Source organism: Grus americana, chromosome 25, assembly GCF_028858705.1.
Source record: "Grus americana isolate bGruAme1 chromosome 25, bGruAme1.mat, whole genome shotgun sequence".
Taxonomy (NCBI): Eukaryota; Metazoa; Chordata; class Aves; order Gruiformes; family Gruidae; genus Grus; species Grus americana.
Window position 1 is genome coordinate 790,661 of NC_072876.1, and position 24,890 is coordinate 815,550.

The window sequence follows — 24,890 nt, forward strand, 5'->3', positions numbered from 1 at the left end:
CACAGCCCGTCAGCGTGGGCTCCATCAGGTCGGTCCGTGCCCTGCGACCTGGCGCTTTGGGTCCCTCAGGTGCACCCTGGGTCAAGGACGTCTCCCCCAGACCCCCTATTCCCCACTCCCCATCCCAGCCCCCCCCCGTCCCAGCTGCAGGTCTCACATCCCTGCCCCATCCCACCTCCCCAGCTGGCCTGGATCCGGCCCAATCCCCTCACCCCACCCACCCAGGGCTATATAAGCCCTGAGCAGCCCCAGCTGATTTTTCTTCTCCTTTTTGGCTTTTTTCTTTCTAATTCTACCTTAAACCAGGCTTATGGCTACTCATTGCCTGTGCCAGGGCTTTTCTGCTTTGTCCTGGGCAAGATGTGGATGGGAAAAGGCCTGGAAGGCCCAGAAATGCTGCGGGGCAGGATTGGACCCTGGCAAACAAACGGGGTGAGCGGCCGCGGAGGCTCCTGCTCCAGCGAGGTGTGCGGCTGTGTGCTGCGAGGGGGGCGAGAGCCGAAAAGCTCGTGAAGAGGCTGTGGGTCTGTCTACAGCTTGGGGGGGGGCTGGAAAGGAGAAGGGAGGGTGTGAGCAATGGTGTGCAGCACCCGAGGTCTGCTGTGGAGTGGGGGGGTGTGTGAGTCCCGAATCCAGGTTTGGGGGTGCGAGTGGCCAAGGATGGGGCTGCAGCAGGGGTGCAGGTGGGGGTATTAGCCTGAGCGTGCAGGGGAGCATCAAGGGAGCACCTTGGTTTGGGATGTGCCAGGCTGGGGAATGGGAAGAGCTCAGTATCGTGGGGAAACCAGCCCCGTGGGCCACCCCCAGCACCGCTGGCTCCTCCTGGCAGCCTGGAAAAGGGCACGGGGGCTCCGGGGCAGGCGTGCAGCCGTGCCTGGGGCGGCACCAGCCGAGCATGGAGCCCTGTTTCCCGTGGCCGTACCAAGGTCTCTGCTGCAGAAACCCCAAGGGAATGAAACGTCAGGTCACTCCCAGCCAGCAGCGCAGCGGGTGGGAGACCCCCAGGTGCTCCCCTCCAGCCCAGACCCCCGGGGTGGGGACGCAGGAACCCCTTGCCAGGGGGAATGGGGCCTTGCCAGGGGATGGGCAGAGCTGATAACCCCCCCGGGCTGCCCTTCCCGAGCAGAGGGAGCTGCAGATAAAAGCGCCGTGGGCAGAGCAAAGCTCAGCTCCAGGCCTGGCTTGGGCTGATACCGGCCCCAAAGGGCAACCTCTCCCTTGGGCCTGGCTCAGCCCAGCAGACCGGCTGCTTCCCCTACTTCACCCCAAATTTCTCCCTCCTTTTCCGGATAAGCAGCTTGCGTCGCTCTGATTGACGCGGGTGATACCCCAGGCGTGCCCTTCCCCTGCTCTGTCAGGTTTGACAACACTTTTTTTGGGGGGGAGGGAAGAAATCTTGCTTATTCTAAACCGGGGACCTGCAGCGATGCCCAGATCTGCTTGCAAACCCCTGCAAAAGCCTCCGGCATCACAGGTCGAGCTGGGGAGGCCGGGAGGAGCTGGAGGGGGGGAAGCAGCTGCTTTGGGGATTATTAATGAGCAGCGAGTGATGGGAAAGGCGAGGATCAATTGAAACATAGGAGTTCAATGGTAAAAAGAAACGTTTGCGGAGTAATGGGAGTCCATTTCTCCAGCCGACTGTCGGAAACGCATCCTGTTAAACATCCATCAATTATCCCAGCTTGCAAATGCATTAAGGTAATGAGGAATTATCCATCAAATACACTTAAAGCCAGTGCCCCCCTCTGCCAGCCGCCCTGCAAAGAGCCACTTCAGGAAGGGAAAATGGCCTGAAGGTGGATGGAGACGCAGGGGAGGGCAGCAAGGAGGCCCCGGGGCTGCGTTCCCCCGGAGCCCGGCCCAGCCTGGAGGATGCTTTCCCAGCTCCTGGGCTTGGCTGCCTCTGTCGGTACCCATGTTTCTCTGAGAGCTGCGGTGGTACCGGCCAGTGTCCCCCCCGTGGGCATCCCACGTACCTAATCCGTGCCTCGGTTTCCCCATCCCTCCTGCAGCGCTGCCTGGGGCCACCCATGGGTGCCACTAATGTCTGCGCTGTGGTCCCCATCACCTCTTTTCCTGGGAACAGAAGTAGTGGTGAGCATGGTGTGCGGTCTGGCAGCTAAGTTCCCTGAAATCCATCCTCCGCTGCTGCCTCCCCCTGCATCGCCTGTGCCCCTTGCACCCAGGACAGCCCTGTGCTGGTGGCCGGGGCAGGTGGGCACTGGGAAGGGGCCTTGCAGCCCCTTGGGATGCCGATCCCTGGGCTGGATGCACGGAGCAAAACCCAGAGGCGTCTGGCTGGAAAGATGCTGCTCTGCCATCAGCGGGAAGCCGCTCTTGGAGCCTCCGTCACCCCAACGGGGGCTGGGGGGCTGCAGGTCTGGTCAGGATGAGCCCATCCCCACAAGTGGGTTTGGAAAGCGGCCGGAGCACTGCCATGGGACAGCAAATAGGAAAATGAGGGATGTGTCCCGGTGCAGGAGGCTGGGGGGTCTGGGGTTGGCGGTTCCAGGTAATTAAAAGAGTTTGACCCCTCCGGTGCTGGATTCGGGGCTGCTCCGGGAGTTTTCCAGCCCAGGTGATGCAACCTTGTGGTGAGCCCTCAGCTGTGCGATGCGAGGGGACGTGTCCTCCTCCCCTGGGATGGGGCTGGGTTTATCAGGGCGTTCCCCCGGCAGCAGGATTTGGGGAGCCGGGGCCGCTCTGTGGTGCTTTGGTGTGGATTCTCTGATGTCTGATGCTGTGGTTGTGGGCAGGCTCCTGCCTCTCCCTTCGTGTGGGGGAAGGATTGAAGAGCAAAACTCGGAGTTTCTCCTGGCTGTGCACCTGCCTGGTGGTTCTCAGCTCTGCAGGCACAGCTCGGTTTGGGGTTGGAGGTGGCCAGCAGGTTCAGAAGTCCCTGGCAGGAGGCGAGCGGACAACCAGCGCAGTTGCAGCCTGCATTTCCATAAGGAATGGGGAGGAAATCCAGCTCCTGGGCTGGTCTTTCCCAGGGCTGATAGCTCCATCTCCAAACCCCTCTGGCAGCCCCGTCCAGGCTCAGCAGCACCAGCCTGGGCTGGATACCGGAGCATCCCGCCATGTGCGGCTCCGTGGCAAGCTGAGCCTTCCCGGGAGAGCGCTGGTTCTGATAACAGTAACTGCCATTAGGTGTCACAAGAGCATCAGGTCTTTGCTCTTCCTGGGAAGACGAGTGGTAGCATGAGAAGGAAGGGACGGGATGATGAAGTGGCCCTTGGGATGGCACCTGGGAGCTGGCGATGCCCTGGGCAGGGGAGATGAGCTCTGGCTGCTGGGAGGGCACTGCGCGTCCCTTGTGATGCCACTGCCATCCCTGGAGGTCTCCATCCTTCAGCTGCTGCCCAGCTGTCCCCTTCCCTGTCACCTCCTGGGTCTTCTGCCCTAGTGCTGGGGACAGACAGGAGGTGGCAACGGGTTCCTGCTGTCCCCAGCTTGGCCCTTCAATAACCAGCTGCATTTTACTGCACGAAAGCAAAAGCAGCGGCTGCTCTCGAGGAAGCGGCTGGTGCCTCGCTCAGCAACACAGCTCCCGCCTCCTCCCAGTGTCCGCGAGAACCCCGGGGTTGAGATATCTGCAAAACCATAGCACGTTCCTCCCTGTTCGGAACATATCCAGCGTGGAGGCTGCGAGGGCCCAGCCAGGCACCTCTGGGTGCTCACCTAGGGAGCGATGCTCTGGGGTTTGTCCCCTCCCGGGATTCCCACTCTGTGCTCGCTCCCACCACCCTGTGCCTGGGGCAGCTGCCACGCTCAGATAATCTTCCAGAAATTTGCAATTCTTCCCCCAAATGCCATTTCCCTCTTTAATTTTGCAACATGACTTGAAACAAAGCAGTGTCCGGGGCTCAGCACCTCGATAAGGCACTGCTGGGGAAAAAACCTTTCCCTCCTCTCCAACGCTGGGCACGAAGCTGCGGTGAGCTGAAAAAGCCAAAACCTCCGGCTTTCCCGGGGAAAGGACCAGAGCAGGAGCCACCGTGGGGAGCGTCTCTGCCCCTTCCCTCCTGCCGGTCAGAGGGGACGGAGGTGGCCAAGCGGGAGAGCCCCGAGCGCTGGGCTGGGCTGGCTTCCCAGCCCTGGGTGACCTCCCAGCATCACGTCATCTCTCCCTGCTCCGAGAGGCTGAGTTCATGTCTGGCCTCCCCAGAGCTGGGGACTGTGCCTGGCCTGCCCGCCCCATCCCGCGTCCAGACGCCGAGGTGATGGCCGCCTCCGCAGAGCTGGCGTCTCGGCTGGATGTGCATCCCAGGTGGGCTCTGCATCTCCCCGGGCACCTCTATGGGATGTAACAGAGGTGTCCCGTGGCAGCGCGCACCCCCGCCTCACCCCAAAACCCAGGGCGCAGGACTCGCAGCCTCGAGTCACCGTCCTCCGGCGTGCTGTGCCACCGGCCGGGAGGCATGGCGAGGGGCTGGCGGCGTGGGGATGCTTTCCCTGTGACTCACGGCATTCCTCGCAGGTCAGCGGCAGCCGGAGGACACCCCGACAGCCCTCGCCACCCCTGCCCTCTGCCTGAACTCCGCTGGCAAAGCAAACATCCCCCCGCGCCAGATGCCGGGGGTCCTCGGCACTGCAGCTGCACTGGGCGGGGGGGAGGCAGCGGGGACCCCCCCCGGGGGGAGGATGGGGATGGGTGATGGAGAGCCCGTGCAGGTATTCGCGCCGGCAAACCAGCCTCTCTGCGACCTGCGGGTTTCCTCCTCTTCTGCCGCCAGTTCTGCAGAACCCCAAAGAGGAAAGGGCTTCCTGACGTGGCCCCAGCCCCGGGCGCTCCCCAAGCCCTGCCTGGCTCTGTGCCTTGGTTTTGCTGTGCCGCAGCGAGGGGAAGCGGTGCCGACCCCTCTGATGTCATGTGCGGAGGGGAGAGGGTTCCCATTGCTTCTCCCCGCCAGCTCTTTTTGGGCACATCCCAGCCCGTTTGCTGCTCAGATTTCCCCCCACCTGAAATATTCCCTTTGCCTTTTCAGCTTGAGCCCACTCCTGGGGACCCGTGGGGTGCTCCCCCGGCACAAGCCTGCATCTCACTGCATCCCACCGTCCCATCTTGTTGCCGCCCAGGTTACATGTCATGAGTGGGTCAGTTCTCTTCCCAGCTGGGACCAGGACTGGGGCAGGATGAGTGCGGAGGAGCAAAGCTGGTGGCAGCGAAGTGGCCCCGCAGCATGTGAGCGCCCATCGTGGCTGTGGCCCGCCGGCTGCCCCGGCGCTCAGCACGCAGGAATGCCGTGAGTTTGCAAAGTGGTTTCAGCGAGACGTTATCTAATGGAAGAGGAGGAGGAGGGCGGATTAAGCCAAACCCACAGCACCAGCTTTCAATTAAACCGGGCAAATTTACAGCTTCTCCTTCTGAAACGGTAAACACATGTTCTGAGCGGCCAGCAGGGTCCCGACCCAGCATTTCCCTTCTGTGCCCTGGCACGTGAAGGGAGCAGCATCTCACGGGCGCCCACCTCGTGGCACTGAGAATCCCTCTGGGCTTTGCGTTATTTACCACGTGCCCCAGAGCTGGGGACCCAGACTGCAGGGACAGAGAAGGGATGGGGGAGAGCTGGAGACCTGGGAGAAGAAACACCTCAGCAGCATCCACTGGATGGGAGAGATGCAGAAAGCCCCCGGGCTTTGGGTAACGAAGCAGCACCCTGGGATGGAGGGTGCTGTGGTCCGACGGATGGGTGATGCTCGGTGCAGGCAGCCCTGGTGCCAGGCTCAGTCCTCCCTGGCTGCCAGATGGCCTCCCCCCACAGCAGCTCCCCTCCATGTCCCTGCTTCGGTCCTGTGCAGCCCAGTGCCTCAGTTTCCCCCTCAGAGCAGGGAAGGGTGCAGGCTTTCTGGGTGCAACGGGAAAAGGGCGAGCCGGGCGAGCCAGATGAGCCAAGAAAGGATCTTGCAACCGAGGCTGGGAGCATCCTGCTGGCGCTGTGGACCGGGGCTGGGTGTGAGGTGCACCCGCACGTGTGCCAGGGCACGCCTGGCACCCGCTGCCAGCAGCCCAGCCCTGCCCCGCCGCCTCCTCCGCCCAAGATGGGGAGACGGCAGCAGCCCCTCTCCCCTCACTCTGCAGCAAAGGGGTCCGGTGGGACCAGGACAGTGCACCCTGCCACCCCGGCCCAGCACTGCTGGGCACCCAAGGCTCCCCGAGCCCTTTTGGCCACGGTGGAGAAGACCTGGGCGTCACGCTCATCCCTGGCTATGGGAGATGAGGCGGCAGTACCCCGGTCGGTGGCACGGGGAGCAGCGCAGCCTCCCAGCCCCGCCATGCCACAGCAGCACCTGCGCCCTGGGTGCAGGCACCCGGCCAGGAAGGTGACAGAGGAGCCCGGCAAGGATACTGGGGTGACGTCCTGGCACCGCTGCTGACGTCTGATGGAGGGAAAAGCCCTCCCTAGAGCAAATAAGCAGCCGGGCTGTGCAAACCCAGCTCAGCGGGTGTCTCCTGGCAGGTATCTGGGTCCCATCTGGCCGCTGTTTACCTGCCCGCTGGAATCCACCCTGCAAACTTCCTCCTCAAGCGCCCCAGATAAGGTGAAGGACCCGTGCTCGGCCCCGTGCCGGCCTCGCAAGGAGGACGCTGGCACCCCGACCTCGCTGACCCCGAGCCAGGTGTCCTGGGGAGGTGGTGACCCCCTGGGGATGCCTTGGTCCCTACACAGGGCAGTGCTGCGGGCAACATGATGGATGCCAAAGGGATTTCGGGTGATGTGAGCTGCTCAGCACCCAGCCCCTGCCTGGTGCCTGAGCCCGGGGCTGAACCCTGTCAACGCCAGCCTGGCTCCAAGCAGCCCCAGGAGCTGCAAACCGGTGTCCAGGGAGCAGGCAGGGCTGCTGGGCCCCTTACAAGAGGGTTCGGATGGGTCACGGCAGCCCCGCTGCTGCCTCAGTTTCCCCCTTGGCCGGGTTCGCCTGCCCTGTGCATCACTCCCTGACCCACGGCGGCGGCTTCTGCGGCGTGCAGGGACCTGCCGCCACGCAGGGAGGGGACCGCGCCGGGTACGTGCCCGGCCATTACACTGCCTGACTCAGGCAGGACCCTGCCTGTTGTTTCCACTGCCGACGGCTTCAAAGGCAGCGGGGACTGCCCAGCCCCCCCCCCCCCCCGGTGCAAGCGGGGCCACCGGCTGCACTGCCCTGGGTGTGGGGGGACCAAGAAGTCCCCAACCCACTCCCATCCTGCACCTTGCACGGAGGTCCCTACACCCACCTCACGGGCCGGGGGGGGACGGTGGGTGCCTGGCTGCAAGCGCAGCCTCGTGGTTCAGCCCCTGGGACCCCCCCCCCCAGCCCTTTCATGGGTGCTGCCAAGGCATAGAAGGGACAGCCCTGCTCCTTGTTCCCCCCCCCCTCCAAGTTTTGCAAAGGGGAGATTCAAGCACAGCCCTTGCTACCAGATGAGGGGAAATGAAGCTGAGACCTAGCACACTTCATTACACCTTGCAGTGAAACATCCGCGCTCCCGCTCCTCTTGCAAGCACCCGGGGTTTGCAGAACTCAGGGCTCTCTTCCCACCTCTGGCGGGGGGGGGGGAAACTGAGGCAGGGCAAGCAGGTGCCTGCAGGGTGATGCAAGCCAGGAGAGAAGGATGGTGGCAGAGCAGGGAGTGAACCCAGTCCCGGCCCCGCGCTTGCGGGCGCATGTTGTGAAAGCAGCCGGTTATCAGAGCGGCAGCGTCACACTCACAGCGAGTGGCTTCCAGGAAAGGAAGGAAGTGTGGGGTCACCCAGCCCCGCTGCCGCCCTTTTCCAGCAAACAGCCTGGGCGTGCTGATAATGGGGCCGTGCCACCGGCTGCGCAGGAATTCGGGGCCAGTGGCCACATGCGCCACCTGAAACGCAAGATTTCCCTCCCATAAAAGCCAGCTGCGGTCCTGGGGCAGCGATGGCCGGTACCGATGCCGCCCGGCTCTTGTGTGAGATGCAGAGTGGCATCATGCTTCAGCAGTGCCCCAGTTCCAGCCCAGTGCCTCTTACTGGTGGGAACTGGGAATGACTGGGCTGGGTTTGCTCCTAGACTGCACTGGGGTGTGGGAAGGTGCTCGGGGACATGTTTCCCACCCGGCTGCCCCGGCGCAAGGCGCGTAACCCCGGCGCAAGGTTGAACCGGGACGTGGCAGGTCAAGGGGGTGTGATGGGGAGCCGCTTGCTCCCGCACGCCTGGGTCCTCTCCCACCACACACGGTCCCAGAGGCCGGCAAACCAGGAGGCGCCGGGCAGTCCCACCAAACTAACGGCACCCCGGAGCAGCACTGGGGCAGGATCTGACCCCCTGCCACCATCCTGCCATGAAAATTGCCCCAGCCTGCTCCACCTCGATACTGAGAATAATTACATGATTATGCGATTTGGAAGCAAAGTACAGATTAATCTCTGATCTCGTTAGTCCATGTTTTACCATCTGCTTTGTGCAGGCAGGAGAAGCCCTCGTCCCGCTGCGCAACTTGGGAGAGGTGATGGAAACCCCCAGGGAGAGCCGGAGTCTCACGGCACAGCAGGACACAGGGGCATCAGGCCATGGGTGCTTTAGGAAAGGGGTGCACCGGGACCCGAGTGCATCAGGACAAGTGGATGCCACCCAAGGCACCAGCTGTCACCCACAGCTGCCTTCCCCGATTCCTGGAAGCCAAGCTGGATCCGGCTCAGTGCGGGGCAGGGCTGTGCTGGGACTCCTCCTTTGACCAACAAGGGCAAGCAACTGCAGACACGGCCCTGCACTCCCCGGGGGCTGCCGGGAGGGAGATGCTGGGGTTCAAGCCACAGGGAGAGGTTTATTACACTCCAGGCGGGATAAAGGGATGGAGGGCTCGGACCAAAGACATGCAGGGGGGGGTCTGTGGCAGAGGAGGGGATGGTCCTACAGCTCCTGGGCTCCTTGAGGGCTTCCCTCCAGCTCCTCCACTCATGGATTTTTTTTTTTTTTTTTTTTTGGCCAAGCAGGCAGAGAGGGAGAGATCTGTCTTTTATGACGCTCTTGCCAAGAGAGCTGTGCCTGCCTCAACAGTCCAGGCACAGCGTCAGGCCCAGCTTTTGCACCAGGGCTGCTCCGAACCTGCACGCCCAGCGTGGGGAGAGCCTGGTCTGCAGGCTGCCCTTCTGGGACAGGGCTGGGTGTCCACCAAGATTTCTCTGGGCTGGGGGCAGCACCCTGACCCAGCTCCCTCCAGCACCCAGGGCCCGCTGGGGTGATGCTGGGGCAGCGACCGATACCCAGGGACCTCCGTGTCCCCAGTGGCGCTGAGCCACCAGCACCAAGAGCCAGTGCCTGCGTCGTGGGCATTGCAGGACACGGGGGAAGGTGCCCCTTCGCCCCCCCCTCACCCTGGGGTGTGGGGGGTCCCGGCGTCCTGCTGAGCTGCAGGAAGGGATGAAGGCCAAACCTAATTGCCCATTGCCTGTCTGGGGGAGTCACCGCTGTGACCCGTCCATCCCTGCTCCGCACCGTCCGCTCCATGTGGCAATTCAGCCTCCTCCAGCTTGGGAACAGCGTCCAGCCTCCCAGGAGCCTCCCAGGAGCCTCCCCTTTTCCAGCCACAGACAAAACCCTCTCCCGCTCGCCCCGTGCGCTCCCTGGCCGCGTGTCGGCTAAAGGCCCGGGAAAAGATGAAAGGGATTTCCTGGCTGACCTCCTCACCCCGCACTATTTGCACCTCCTTTCCCGCATGCAGACAGATATTTTTCCCATGCACACAGGGTCAGCACCCTCCCTGCACTCCGGGACAGAGCAATGCCAGGAATGTACCTGGGAATAGGCAGGACTTTGCAGGGCAGAAGGGGAAGAGGAGAGCCGGGCACCCTCCGGTCCCCCATCAGCCACCAAAATAATTTTCGTAACCTTTAAAAGGTGCTTTTCTTGTGCAAACCCTCTGCAGAAAGAAACTCATTCTGTCAAGGCAGGCTGGGGTGCCTGGGTACCCTGAGCCTTGGATGTAGCTATATTTTGTGTCCTTTCCCCCAGGTGATGCCACCCAGGCTGCCAGCCCATGGTGCTGGTCACCGGGCCGGATCCTGAATCCTCAGGCACGGTCAGGGGGTCTCGTCTGGGTGCAGGGTCTCCCCCGGAACAGCCAACGGTGCAGGTGCACCCACTCAGCCTCCTCTAAACAGCACTTGGGCTGAGCCCATCCACATCTGCCCTGGCTTGCAAACCTTTATTGCCCTTTCATCCCCTTTTTGGGGGGATGCTGGCATCTCTGCCATCCCAGGACAGGCAGCTGGGTCGGATCCTGCAGCATCCCTTGGCCCAGCCTGGGGGGGGGGGGGGGCTGCATTTCCACCCTGCAACAGTCCCTTCCCAGCCATCGTATCAGAGACAGAGGATAATAGGGAGTAACACAGGAGAAATGCATTTTCCTCCCCTCTTTCCCACCTTGACCTTGCATCACCCAAAGTAACAATAAAGGGGAAATGAAAAATTAAGTGTTTTGGGACAAAACCTAGTCCCTGGGCTCAGGAGGTAGCGGGGCGATGCCCAGGTCCAGGGGCTACTCCCATCAGCTGGCAGGGCACAAACCCCGTGCCCACACCCAGCACCCAGCCCGTGTCCCCTGCACAGAGCTGTGTGGCTCCGGCTGCCCCCTCCCCGCTGGGTACCCCCTCTCCCTGCCCCTTTCCTGGGACACCCAGCGGGTGGCACAAGCCCTCTGGAAGAAGTGGATTTTTTCCTGCCTGTGCACGGGGATGATCCGGGCATCCCCAACTCAGGGGGACGGGAAGGATGGGAAACCTCCTGGGATCACAGGAGGACACAGCGGGGAAGCCAGGCCGGGCACCCCAGGAACACACCACGTGTGGACGGGACCGGCTGCCAGAACCTCGCTGCGGAGGGGCTCTCAGGGAGGAAACCAGGCAGGGGCCGGGGGCAATGGCCCCGCTGTGCTCGCTGGGGAGGGGATGCAGGCGATGCACGGCCCGGGGGCCCCACCGTCACCCCGATGCATCCCTCTTTCCCCTCTTGCTCTGCAAGAGGTTTTGCTTGTAAACAGAAGTCCCCGGGTAACACTTTTAATACCTCGCCTCTCGGGTATTATTCATCCCCGGCTAACCTTAAAGCCTCCCCCTTTTTCTCTGCGAGGCACCCCCAGAGCAGAGGAAATTCCTCAGCCCTGACGTGATGTGAAACACGAGCGGCTCGGCCCCAGCCGCCCCCTTCCCTGCCCCAACCTCGCCGGGCCATTTCCCAACCCAGGTTTCCCTGTAGCATCCCACTTCCCCCCCCCCCCCCCCTTCCCCCCCCAACCACCCTTTTCTGCTTTAGACATTGTAACCCGAGAGGCTGGAAATGCAGCTCCTTTCATCTTCCATTTCCCACATCCTGAGAGTCTGGGGAGAAGGAGCCCACCCAGATGAAGGAATCCGAAATATGTGGCTCCCTCCACCTCCCCGATCCCCTCCGCCGCCCCCCGTGCGGCTCCATTCACAAAGCAGATTAGCCATGCTGCCGCCTCCATGCACACCTCTCCCAAAAAGCCCGCGCTAAAAGCCAACCTACAAAAAAAAAAAAAAAAAAAAAATTAATAAGAAATAATCCCCACGCCTGCTCCTCCCAGGGAGTGGGATGGGTCCCTGCATCTCCTGCCCCGCTTACAGGTTCCATCACCGCCCTAAACCGGCGGGGATTTGCACCCAAAAGCCGAGGACTAGGTGCTGGCTAAGAGAGGTTTCAGGGTGCTCCAGCACACCAGTGAGGACGTTTCCTCTCCCTGTCCTCAGGTCGCTCGAGACCCAGGATGGGACGTGCGGTTCTCAAGCTGTCACTGCTGTGTTGGGGTCTCCGCTGGGTCTGAGGGAACCCTGAGATACAGAGGATGGGGGGAAGAAGCAGCACCCAGCCAGCACCCTGTGGCTGTGCTGGATCCCAGCATCCACCATCCTGATCCACATCGCGGGGAGGGGGGGGGGGGCAGCACCTCTGCAGCCCCCCCGGAGCCTCTGTGCACCCCGGGATCGGCCACATCACGCAGAGTGACGCCCATTGCCTGCGCCACGATGATGCTGGGGAACGCGCACACATTTTATTGCACTTCCAAAGTCACCCGTGAGACACCAAGGTGCGTTTTCGCTGCTGTAGAGGTGACGGCACATTGGGGGTGTCCCAACCACGGCACCCACTGCTTGGCCGAGGGCAGCACCCACTTCCTCGCCAGCGCTGCCAGGGGTTGCTTACTGTGCGTAGGTGGGAGCATCTTTGCTGGCCCGACTGAGGAAGGTTTCGTGCTTTCCCCGAGGACAGGCAGGTCCGTGCCGCCGCTTCGCCCCACGCCCTGGGCCAGCCGGTTCTGCAGGCGACCGAGCCCGAGCGGAGGGAGCCACGGGCAGACGCAGCCAAGGTCACGCAATGACTCAAAGCTCATGCTAGGAAAACCACAACCTTTCTGTGTGTCACAGCTTTAATCGCCCTGCAATCGTCCCTTCCCTCCTCCAGGGATGCTGTCCCCTCCGGAGGGGGATGCTCATGGGGCTAATATGGGGTTGCGCTCCTGGCTTGGCATTGACCTTGCTATTTTGTCCGCAGGACACCAGTGGAAACCTCAATTTTAACCCTCCGCGGGTTGCAAATCTGCTCCCCTTCCACCCCAGGGACTCCCGGGCAGCAAATTGCCCCTCTCTCCTCCCTGGGTTTCGCCCTGGCCCTCCCCATTTTCACCTATTTGCTAATTGTGCTGGCGGGGAAGGCGAGGGGGAGGAAATACAAAAAGTAAACTGCGAAAACAACACTGCAGCTCCAAGGGCCCAGCACAGCAATCAAGCGATAAAGCAGTAATTAAGCCTGATTATCATGCAAGGCAGCCCCGGTTAGACTGGAATGCCGCTGAAGAGCCCTAAAGCTGCCGGGATTGTTTGCAGGGCTGAGAACTGATCTTTTGATGTCTGCTGGGAGCTCCTCTCCCGCAGACCTGTCACCGGCTCCATGTGCCACCCTGGGGTCCTGCTTCTCTCCAGGCGTGATCCCGCTTGGGTTTTTTTCCTCCTTGCAAGCCCCGTGCAATTCCTCTGAGCTGCAGGCTGCTCCCCGGGGCCTCACGTCAAGGATCGGGTCTGAGCCAGGAGTGGAAAATGGGCAGCCTGGGCCAGGGATGCTGCTCCCTGGTTGGGGCAGGACCTGCAGTCCTGCTTAGACATCCCCGTGTCCATGCAAGTGCAAGACATGCTAAAAGATGGGGGCTACTCTCCTGCACCCGCCGTCTTCGGTGGCTTTCATCCGGGAGGAAGAGGGTTGGGAAAAGAGGTGATCCCTATGGACGAGAGCAAAGCGGGTAGCAAGCAGGACAGGGTTTGTTTCATGTCAGCTTGAATGTCTGACACATCCCAGTGGCCTCGCCCAGGCTGGCAGGGGAAAGGTGAGTATGTGGGATGGGCTTCGGGGGAAAAGGTGGCTCCTTGCCCTAGTTTTGGGGTCATTTGGGGAACGGGGATGAGTCTGGGTGGGTTGCTCTGGAAAGAGATGGATGCGGCTGGGAAACAGGGCTCCACGCAACCGGGGCATGGAGAAATGCCTCCCCATCGCCTCCAAGACAGGGGGTTCTCCCCAAGCCCTGCACCCACAGGAAGAAGCGACCGCTGACTCAGTCCCCCAGGGAAATTAGCAGTTGGGCAAGTTTACGCACAAGGATGATTTGGCCCCAGATCATCCGGGTTGCAAGACACGCTGCTCCCTTCGACGCTAATGAACAGGTTTGGGCAGAGCGAGGAAGAAGGCTGCACCTCCCAAGGAGGTCAGGGGAAGGCAGTCCCCAGCAAAGCCCTGCTGCTCCCGGGGTGAGCTTTGTTTGTCAATAAAGAGCCTGGGTTTCCAGGGCAGCCCCTTCAGCACCTTTCATGATCCAAGCAAAGAATTTGATAATGAGTTTGGGGCCAGATGCTGAGTCACCCCGTCCCATGGCTGAGCACCGACTGGCAGAACCAGTTGTCCCAAATATGCCCAGGCGTCGGGTGGGAATAAGGCAGGAGAAAGGCGCTGCCCGCCCCCCCTCCTCCACCCTCAGCTTGCATCACCCCAAATATAATATTTAAAATTTAAAAAGTAAAGGTATGAAGGCTGCTGAGTCAGATTCCCCATATTTTTCCCCAAATAAAAATATCACCTTCTGGGTAAAAAACAATGTAGGTGTTTCAGTTTTTAGTTGTCTCAGCCCCTGAAAGAGGATGTGCCGCATTCTTGGTAAATCTAAAAGAGGCAACGGCAGCGGTGAGCCCTTCCCGGCCGGCGCGAGGGCTGAGCTGCAGCTCCACAACTGACTTTGGGGTTTGCATTTTGGTTGTGTTTTATTATTTTTTTAAAAAAGAAATACTAAAGGAGTCCGGAGCTCACCAGCATTTCCAGTAAACCCCATTCGATTTCAAGCGATTCATCCCACAAGTATGTGTGGGATGCTGGGAACTCCTCGGTCTCGCTCGGGCGCGGGAGCCCAGATGGGCTTCGTCTGGAATAATTCAGCTCCCGGTGGCTGGAGCTCTTTGCTCTAAATGCTAATAGAGTGAGTAATCAGAGACCTCCATCCAGTAAATTATTTATCTTATCTCTGGAACTCGGGAAAGCATCTCAGCCAGCAACTTCTGTGGAAAAAAAAAAAAAAAAGAAAAAAATCATAAAAAAGAGTTGTTAGTCAAAAGTCCCCAGCTGGGATCGCCACTTTTACTAGAAAAGGGAAAAGTTCAGACACCGGTTTGCTCACGATGAAGTAACAGCAGCGAGGGCGAGCGGGCAGGATGGGGCCCGGGGGCTGCCGAGCACCACCGGGAACGTGTGAGATTGCAGGAAAAAATAATTAAGTGAAGAATAAGCTAAAAAAATTGGGGATTTTCACATGAATGCGGAAGGAAGAGGAGCTCCGTGACTCCCACCCGGCGGAGCTCTGCCACCCCAGCCGCGGGGATGCTGCAGCCGGACGGGGAGAGCCACGGCCGCGGGGAGCCCGACCCCGGGGTGGCGGCAGGGCCGGGACGACCCCTCGTGTCCCCGCACCGCCGCTCGGGTGGGTCTCCCTCTGCCCCCCACCCCCGCCTGCCTACGCGCGCTTAACGAACAATCGCGCGTTCTGTCAAAGCCCTGGCAACCGCGGGACGCGGTGGGACTCCCGTTGAGAACGGGGACGCGAGCAGCCGGCAGGCCGCACCGGCGGACGGTCGCAGCACCTCCCCACCTCCCGCTCTCCCTTTTCTCTTGTTAACCCGCACCCCACGTCGCCCCCCTCAAACCGCCAAGACGGAGCCCCAACCGCCTTTGGCGCCTTTTCCTTCCCGCCACGGCGCGAGCCGCCGCGGCATTTCCTCGGCGCGGCTCTCTCCCTATTGGCTGTGGCGGCGCTGGGCGGGCCGGTGCGGATGGGCCTGGCGAGGCAGCGCCGCCCCCCGGCTCTCCCTGGCCCGCCCCTGGCCCCCGCTACTCCCGGGGCCGGCTGGGGGCGGCCCCGCCACACGGGAGCCCGGCAGAGCGCGGAACAGCCGCGCCGCGGCCGCTCCTTACCCGCCCCGCTGCCGTCAAGCTACAGCCTCCGTTTCTCCGGGCTCCCCCGCCCGACCTCTGCCGCTCGGCAGCCCGACCGCCGGAACCGAGCCACCGGTGCCCGGTCCGGTTCGGGAGGTGCCGGGACCGGCCCCGAAATCGGGCGAGGGGGCCGGGATGCTGCTCTCGAAAATTAACTCGTTGGCCCATCTACGTTCCGGGACGGGTGGGGAGCTGCATACCGCTAAACTACAGCCAGGTAGGAGAGAAACGGCCCGGTTCTGCTCGGCCCGGATCGGTTGGGGGACGGTTGGGGGACGGTTGGGGCCCCGGGCGGAGCGCTGACGGCCGTGTCTCGCTCGCAGGGAAAGAGAAGGAGCCGCTGGAGAATCTATACCGGGTGGGCCCGCTGCTGGGGAGCGGCGGCTTCGGCTCGGTTTATTCGGGTATCCGCATCTCCGACAGCACCCCGGTAAGTGGCGGGGACGGTGGAGGAGGAGGAGGAGGGGGAGTCGGCGGGGCGGGCGGCGTGCTCAGCCCGTCGCTCCCCTTGCCTTGCAGGTTGCCATCAAACACGTGGCCCGGGAACGCATCTCCGAGTGGGGCGAGCTGGTGAGTGACCGGGGGCACCGGGGGAAACCGGGACACCACGGGCGGGAGAAACCGAGGCCCGGGAGGGTGGAAAGCAGGACACCGTGGGGGGAGCGGGCGTGGGGTCACCGGGGAATGCGGAGCATCCCCCGGGCGGGGTGATCCCCAGGCACCGGTAGGGCCGGGCAGGGGGACACTGGAGCATCCCCCAGTGAGACTGGGCAAGGGGGCACCGGAGCATCCCCCGGGCGGGGTGATGCCCAGGCACCGGTGGGGCCAGGCAGGGGGGCACCGGAGCATCCCCCGGGTGGGGTGATGCTCAGGCACCAGTGGGGCTGGAGAAGGGGGCACCAGAGCATCCCAGGCAGGGGCTACCGGACCCCCGGCGCAGCATCAGCTCCACTGACGGCATTTTGGTCCCACTGCAGCCCAGTGGCACCCGTGTGCCGATGGAGATTGTGCTGCTGAACAAGGTGGGCTCCGGCTTCCGCGGCGTCATCCACCTCCTCGACTGGTTTGAGCTGCCAGACAGCTTCGTGCTGGTGCTGGAGCGTCCGGAGCCGTCGCAGGATCTCTTCGACTTCATCACAGAGAGGGGGTCCTTGTCCGAGGAGCTGGCGCGGGGGCTTTTCCGCCAGGTGCTGGAGGCCGTGCGGCACTGCCACAACTGCGGTGTCCTGCACCGCGACATCAAGGACGAGAACATCATCGTCGACCTCGCCACCGGAGAGCTCAAGCTCATTGACTTTGGCTCCGGCACCTTCCTCAAGGACACAGTCTACACCGAATTTGACGGTGAGCCTCCACCCGGGGGGATGCTCCTGGTACCGGGCATCACAGGGCCCAGCGTGGTGGGTCACCAGAGGTTCCGCACCCTTTGCTGGGGGTGGTGGTGGTGGGGAGATTAATTATTCAACCAGCTGCCAAGTTGCTTTTTGGCGCGGAGCGGATGTTGTGAAACAGGAGCCGGCTCCCGGCAGGGCCGACAGCCTCCGCCACCCACCCTGCCCCGGGCTGGGGCGGGGGGAAGCCAGCCCGACAAAAACACACCCGTGGGGGTAACAGAGGGGGGGTTGCAAAACCCATGCGCTGGCCGGTTTGGTTTGCAGGTGCGGAAGGGCTTGGGCTGCTCCGCTCCCCTTGTTTGCCTTGGCTTATTTTTTATTTTTTTGGGGGCCAAGGCTGAGGGGGGGGAAAGGCGTGGTCTTTCCCCACCCATGGGTTTGTTTTTTTTTTTTTTTTGCATGTAACGGTCGGGCCTTCCCCGGGCCCATGCTGCCCTCTTCCGGCACCATCGGCTTTTTTTTACAACCCAAAGTTTGTAAACAAGAGTCACGTGCTGGCGAGGGGGTGGCAGGTCACACCGTGTCCCTCCCCCTGCCAACGGTGCAGACCCCGCATCCCCGGGGATGCTCGGTCAAGGATCTGGGAGCAGGCAGCATCCACCTGACAGCTCTGCCCGTATCCCCTAGGAACACGGGTGTACAGCCCACCGGAGTGGATCCGCTACCACCGCTACCATGGCCGTTCGGCAACAATCTGGTCCCTGGGCGTGCTGCTCTATGACATGGTCTGTGGGGACGTCCCCTTCGAGCAGGACGAGGACATCATCGGGGGCCAGCTCTTCTTCCGACGGCGGGTCTCTCTAGGTGAGTACCTGGCTTTGCAGGGATAATGGGTTTTGGGAGACAGCACCAAGCACACGAGTATCCCGCTCTTACAGCGGTGAAGGTGGTTGATCTCCCATGGTTAGCTGGAGGAGGTGGCACATCCTGCCACCCTGCTGTCCTCCAAAACAGATAATTGATTGGGTGCAGCTCTGAGCACACCCAGCATGGCCCAGCATGGCCCAGCAGTACCAGGCAGACAGGAGCCTTCTCTGACTGACCAGTGGTTTCTGGTTTCTCTCCCCAGAGTGCCAGCATCTCATCAGGTGGTGTTTGTCTATGCGCCCCTCGGACAGGCCATCTTTGGAAGACCTTTTCAATCATCCATGGCTGCAAGACATTCACCTGCCCCAGGAGACAGCAGAGATCCACCTGCACAGTTTGATCCAGGAGCCTGGCAAATAACAGCTCCACGCATCTCCTGGCCAGAAGAAGCAAAGACCACCAGGCTTCTTCCTTGTGACCACAGCGCTGAGCGGGGATCATCGGATGGGACGACGCACATCTTGTCCTGGAGCTCGGCTGGAGACCTGGTCTTCCAAGCGATGGTGGTCACCATCCAACCCAGCTGGCCTGGACTCCCATCTGAATGACTCTGTCTCATTTGATAGTTTGCCAGTAAATTTTTTTTGGTTTGTTTTTTTTTTTGTTCGTTTTGGTTCTGGTTTTGGAGGCTCCCAAGTGTCTTCCTGACCTGCTGAATTCGGGACCGCGAGAAGATCGGAGACCTTATTGCGAGAAAGTCTTCAACAGGGGAAAATTGACTGGGGGGGAGGGCAGGTACTGCAGCTGAATGGCTGTCTTCTCCGCTGTCACCGTGCTCGAGTGCCTTCAGTTGCAATCTGGGCTGTGCTGGAGGAAATACTTGAATTTTCCTACACTGCTGCTTTTCCAAGACTCGCCTGGGTATATAGTTCCTTTTCCCTTTTCAAAAACAAAACGGGTCAGAAGATGCTTAGGAGCCAAGCGGGCGATGCCTCGCCTCCCGTGCCTCCATCTCGCGTGGATTTTCTGGGGTTCTTTGCTTCCCTGTGCCCTCACGAATGCACAAACAATGCAAACCAACAGAGCTGTAAATGTGTACAAAGTTATACAGGAGCGAAGTTTGATGTACAGTTGTTAATAGCGATAACATTTTACCTGTTTTTTTTTCCAGTTTTCGTTTTTAATTTATTTTCATGATATCGTTTTTGTTTTTTTTAAGAGAGTTCTAGCCAGTAGGATAACTTATTTATTTATTTATAATTCATGTGGGTTTCCAACCCACGCCTTGCTTCTACAGCTGCTGATCCCCCCGGTTTTCCATTCGAGTCTTCCCTCTGTGTCTGTCCTGTGTCCATCCCCGGGTCCGTAATGTTTCTGTCGGATGTCTGGTGGAGGTGTGGAGCGGCTGCCTGCTCCCCAGCTGTCTGTGTGCATAGTTCTGGTTGATGTTGTTTCCTCGCCACGTGCAGATCTCAGTTTGCAGATGAGTTTTGGTTTTCCCCACGGGTGTCTTGTCGGGCTGGGGAGGGGGGAGCCAGCCCGGGCTGTCCGCGCTGTCGAGTCTTTACATGTAACCAAGTGTGTAGCTGGCGGGTTTGTGGTTTTGTTTTTTTTGTTAATAGTTAATATTGTACAGGGGAATTCAGAAATCTTATTTTTTTTATGCGGTTTTAAATAAAAACGAACCACTTGACGTGATGGAGACATCCCTTCATTGCGGGGTGGGATGAAGGATGCTGGGAGTTCGTGGGTAAGGTGACCACACCGTGGCTACTGCGAGGACTGCCAGCTTGTCTCTAGCTGAGACTTAACTCCAAAGTTTTGCCGAGCGGCATTAACCAGGACCAGCCAGCTGAAAGCACCATGGGGAAGGCTGGATCCAGCCTTTGGTGGGGTGTTTCCAGTGCCGACTGCTTCTGGCAGGTCTCCTGGGAGAGATCAAAGGAGTGTGGAGCCCTTTTCGTTTCCATTCATCCGCAGGCTGGTGCGGAGCATGTGCTGGGGATGGCGAGTAAACAAAGATCAAAGCAACCTTATGAAAGGCCGGATGTTGTCAGCCAAATTAAATTTTGGTAAGGCAGATCCTGTTGCTCCGGCTCTGTTGGTGCAGAGCGGGTGTTGCATGCCGGGTGCCGGTGGGTGAAGAAAGCCGCCGGCGGGCTGTCCCCACCTCCAGCTCGGCTGCGGCAAATGCGGAGTGAGAGGAAGTCGATCTTCAGATTACAAGAAGTCGGTCGCTATCAGTCAGCAGTGGTAACGCTTCGCTCAAGCTTTTACCCTCCAAACTGTCAAACCCCACTTCCCAGCTCCACGGTGCTTCAGCTTAGGGTGTTGGGGTTTGTTTTTTGTTTCTTGGTAATTTTTTTTTTAAATTAATTTAATATGCTCAGTTTTGAAGCTCTCTTCCTGCTTGACCTCATGGAGCACTTGCTGCTGTGTGCACACAGAGCTGTGTCTCCTACTCCAAGGAAGGGGCACATTTCCCTTTCTGCAGGTTTGTGAGGCCCTCAGCCGGATCTGACACAGAACAGGGCTTTCCTTGGCTTGCCCCATGGCTTTTTTGCTTAAAACCCCCATGCCCAGGGAGTCCCCTCTTTCCCTGGCTCATCTTGGGCTTGCCAGCACCGCTCTGAGCTGTTGGGGCTGCTGTCAGAGGGAACCAGGGGTCCTGGAGCCATGTCCCAGCCTTGTGGGGTGACCTGGTGTGCTGTGTGACTGCAGTGCCTCTGCCTTCAGCAGAAAGCGTTAACTTGGTTGGTTTGTTTTTCTTGGTTTTTTTTCTTTTTTCTTTTTTTTCTTTCTTTTTTTTCTTTTTTTTTTCCTTTATTTTTTTTACCCAGCTGCATCTCTCATCTCCTCCTCGGGGCTGCTAGAAGCAGGAAGCGCAGCTCCAAACGCCTTCAAATTTTAAGCCTATTTTGAGATGTGGTTTGTGTTTAACCTCCTGTCTTGCTTTTTCCCCGGACCATCCAGGAAGCTGCTCTTACACGAAAGCAAACCTCCCCAACATGCCACCTGCTACTGTGAGGAGCCTGAGCCCCTCGGGTGGCCACTGTCGTCGTCCCCCCCCCCCCCCGGCACCACCAAAATGCTATCGCGGCTGTCCCGGCTGCAGGCTGAGCTCGGCCCACCCTTCCCGTAAACGCTTGCTAACTGCTGTGGTGTTTCTTAGAAAACTCGCCGCAGAAAGGCCGAGCAGGTCCGGCATGGGGCTGGGGTGCTGATAGTGACTTCATTTCCGCCTGTTGCTGATGATTTTGTCCCTGCAGGGCTTGTGTTGCAGGAGGGGAATGGTGCCATCGTGTCTCCCGGCAAGATCCCGCTGCCCGGGTACCGTCTTGTCCTGCCACTTTTGGCAACTGGGTGTTGGAAAAGGATGCGTGCATGTTTGATCCCCTGTGCACCAGCCTTCCTGCACAGTAATACCTTCACGAGGCTGAGAGCCACCAGATTTGGGTCCCAGACCTCTGCCATGAGGAAAGGACCATGGTTGATGTGATGGGAGACCTGAAGATGGGCAGCCGCAGCATTGGCTGCTCATTGCTCCCCTCCACGATGCCCATCACCATCACAGCGTGGCATGAGGACTGGACACAGGGGCTGGAGGAAAGGAAAAGACCTTTTCACCCCTCATTTCTCCTTGGTAGAGGGTTGTTCGTTGCCCTTCAGGGCTGTCAGCTACGCCAGGAGAGGATGAAACCACTGGAGTTACCTAGTGGGAAGCGATTCGGAGCCAGCACCGCTCCCCCACCTCCCTTTTACAATTTTTTATTGCTCCATGGTGTCAGCAGGGGAAGTATCCGTAATTCAGAAAGTGGGGGGGAAAAAAGGATGAAGCAGGACCAGGATGAGATTTCAGGCCGTTAGACCTCCCGTTCTAGGAGCACTGGAGTCTATCCCATGTATGACTGAGGACTTGCAAAGCACCAGCACTCATCACACCTGTGACTTCCTGTACACTAAGGTGCTTGGCTGTGCAGAAAGGACCAGCCAGGGCAGCCTGAAGCCACAGCAAAAGGGACATTTCTATTTTCCACATCCCTTTCTGGGAGTGGGAGATGAGGAACAGCCAAAAGTCTGACACTGCTGGAAAAACACAGTTGAGCACAGAGGAGAAAAGCCACCTGGGGAGTGGAGGTCCGGCTCACCCCAGGGACCCGAAGAGCAGAAGACTCGGAGGTGGCATCTCACCCCACGTCCCGTCGCAAGGAAAACATCCAGCTGCCCCCGAGGCGGCATCTGAAACCCTTTGGCCCTTCTCGGCATAGTGAGTCAGTCACAGGAGCTATTTTAAACACCTGCCTTAGGATGAGGTGAATTATCAGCAAACCAGCTGTCCGGCAGCTCCAGCTCCCCGGTAATGAATCCTTGTGGAAGTCGGTCTCCGAGTCCTTTGCCGATGGCCTGTGTGGCAATAGCATTATCTCCACGGGGCATGTGGGGAAACTGAGGCACAGTGCCCCAACTCGCTGGAGATCTTTTTGCGGTGGAGCTTGGGCTCGCCTGCCTTTCCCTGCCCTGTCCCTCCTTGTGCTGGGACCAGCCGCAGAGGAGCTCCCAGCTTCAGACCCCCAATGTCCCCACGTCCCCCAGGCAGGGGATTGAGCCCTCCGGGAGCCAAGACCAAAACCCTGCGCTCCTCAGCATGAACTGGGGGTGAAACGTGTCCTTTCCCAGATCTCCTCCAAAAGAACCCCTGCGCTGTGATGGTGAGGGGGGCCAGGTGTTGGTTTCAGGCACCTGGAGCCCCACTTGAGACCAGAGTCTTGTGTTTTGGGGTTTACACCGTCCTTCCCGAGAGTGGGATCTGCATTAACCCTGCCTCCGTGACACATCGAAACTGCATCGCTCGGCCTGAGAGTTGGTGGGGGTTTTTATGAGGAAAACCACTTTATTCACCTTAAAAAAAAAACCAACCAACTGCAAAACCTTTCCAGTGTGTAAAGTTGAGCCAAATTTAGCAGCTTTGGCTAAAGAAACGTATTTTTAAAGGGGGTAATCAGAGTGTTTCTTTCATCCTTTTCCAAGCTTTTGGTCCCTTTCCTCCAGGGTAATATTTTTGTGTCCTTAATCACCATGTTTATAACAGTTAGGAGGGGGTTAAGTGATTTGAAAAATGAAACAACAGCTCCTGTTTCAAATTCAGTTAACCTGAAATGACACACAGGCACGCGTGTGCATTTGAAGGGCGAACAGAGATCTCACCCCGCTGCGAAAGCTGTGAGAAAAACAGAAGCGGCAAAATGTCACTTCAGGTCAACCCTTGCTGAAGTTCTTCATCTTCCTCCCCCAAAATGAGCAGGCAGGGCTGGGCCCCCTGGCACAGACGCATGGCCTCGTAAGCCATCGGTACCGACCCCAACGGAAACCGCCTCCGCTCTGCCAACCGCACGGGCACGGATGTGCCATGGCAGCCGTGATCTCGGTGCCAGGCTACTACTCGTAGTAGATTGCTTGCTGTAGTGTCCCTGTGTGTGTGCATGGCTGCAGAAATGCGTGTGTGCATGTAGATTCCCCCAAAGCATATGGATTTGGCTCACTTTGGCCCAGGTTGGCTCCTGCCATCGCCTGCTAAGACCTGACGGCCATTGAAGCACAGCTGTGGATGCCAAGGAGTTGGATTTCAGTCCTTTCCCCCACTCTCCGGGTGGGTTTTCTCTGTTTTTGGGAAGAGGAGCAGGATGTGGGCTGAGCAGAGACAATGAGCCACCTTCCCTTGCCGGGGTGGAGTGGTCACTCTCCTGTTGCTCTAGCAGTGCCTTTCTAAACAAAGTCTTTGATAAAGCAAATAAATGAAGCATGAGAAGATGATGTTTGAATTGCTGTGGAAAAGCAGGAGGGGAAACTCCTCCAAGGATGATCTACCCCTCAGGCTGAGAGGGAACGGCAAAGCGAACCCACCCTGCCTAGGTGAGGGGACAGCAGTTTTCCAAAGGAGGCTTTGCAGGGATGCACAAACACCAAAAGTGACTCTAGGACAGGTGGACAGACTCTCCGGCATGCTCAGCCTCTCACTGACACCAAGGGCTCCTGCTTTGATGTGGGATGATTTCAATTCCTCAGAGTTTCCAGTCATGATTCTATGATTCTATGAAGTGATTTGTGATAACCCTGTTTATTGCACCTTGCAGCCCAGGGTTTTTAACTCTGGGTGGAAGGAGCGGCCTTTGGGACCAGCTCCTTTCTGGGAACTTTCCTAGACCAGGAGGGCAGCGATCTCCTTGCAGCTGGGTACTTCAAAATGCTTTATTTTTGCCAGCTCTTAAGTTTCCCTTCTCTGCTTCAGCTTCAGGATGGGAAAAGGAAGTGACTCTTCTCTCTCGGCTTTCGTTCTCGTTCAGAATTGAAAGCTGTCAGAGATCCTGGGCTCGCTGCCACGGTCTTGAGCTTGCTCTGCCCCCGAAACATCTTCTTGGGAGCAGCTGCTGGAGAGAGGAGCAATGGCAGGTTGGGTCAGGGCAAGGCCCTGTGGTGAGCCTGTGCTGCCCTCTGCCGTCAGCCCCTGCCTTCCAAAACGGGCAGGATTTACAGAAATGCACCTGAATTTTTCATTTTTCTTCTCTTTTTTTTGAGCATTCCTAGCCTTCTCGTGTCCCGAAAGGCTCTCCCAGCCTCTCCCTGAGAGGAGGAGCCATGATCCTGTCGAGCCGGGACTCCACCCCGAGGGGATGGTGGGAGCCCCATATGTCCACCCTGGCCTGCAGGCTGAGCTGGGGTGATAATTATCCCTTTTCCAATGTCCCAAACACCCGGGACACCCCGAGGGACGCCCAGCTCCCAGGGAAAACAGGGGAAACTGAGGCGCCTCGTGAGGAAATGACTCATGTGGGACATGGCCATGCTGGCAGCCTGACCGCTGGAGAGGCAGCTGCTAATTCACCAGGGCCCATCACACGTTTTCCCCAGGAGCAGGAGGTCCCCATGTCCCCATGTCCCTGGCAGGACAGTGACAGCACGTCCCGCTCTGCCCACACCTGCCGCCATTAAGGCCTTGATGGCTGCCGGCCACCTCCGTGGCGGGGTTTCTCTTCAGGATACAAGGGGGTGGCAGCGCCTCAGGGGCTGGTGGGGTGCTATGTCACCCAGAAATCTTGTGGGTTTTTGACATCTGTGGGGTTTTTTTCCCAGTTTATCCCCGTTTACTCAAGGGGTGACCACTCGCGCCTCACAGCTTGCCCCATCATGGCGGCTCTT

General features: G+C 59.5%; 1 protein-coding gene across 1 annotated transcript; it reads left to right on the forward strand.

The window, feature by feature from the left end:
- Positions 1–15,409: 15,409 nt before the first annotated feature.
- Positions 15,410–19,394, forward strand: PIM1 (Pim-1 proto-oncogene, serine/threonine kinase). The gene is made up of 6 exons (XM_054804128.1): positions 15,410–15,712; positions 15,819–15,925; positions 16,015–16,065; positions 16,473–16,839; positions 17,517–17,693; positions 17,959–19,394. Exons 1-6 carry the CDS (start codon positions 15,631–15,633, stop codon positions 18,114–18,116), a joined length of 942 nt encoding a protein of 313 aa, XP_054660103.1. The 5' UTR covers positions 15,410–15,630; the 3' UTR covers positions 18,117–19,394.
- Positions 19,395–24,890: the final 5,496 nt, after the last annotated feature.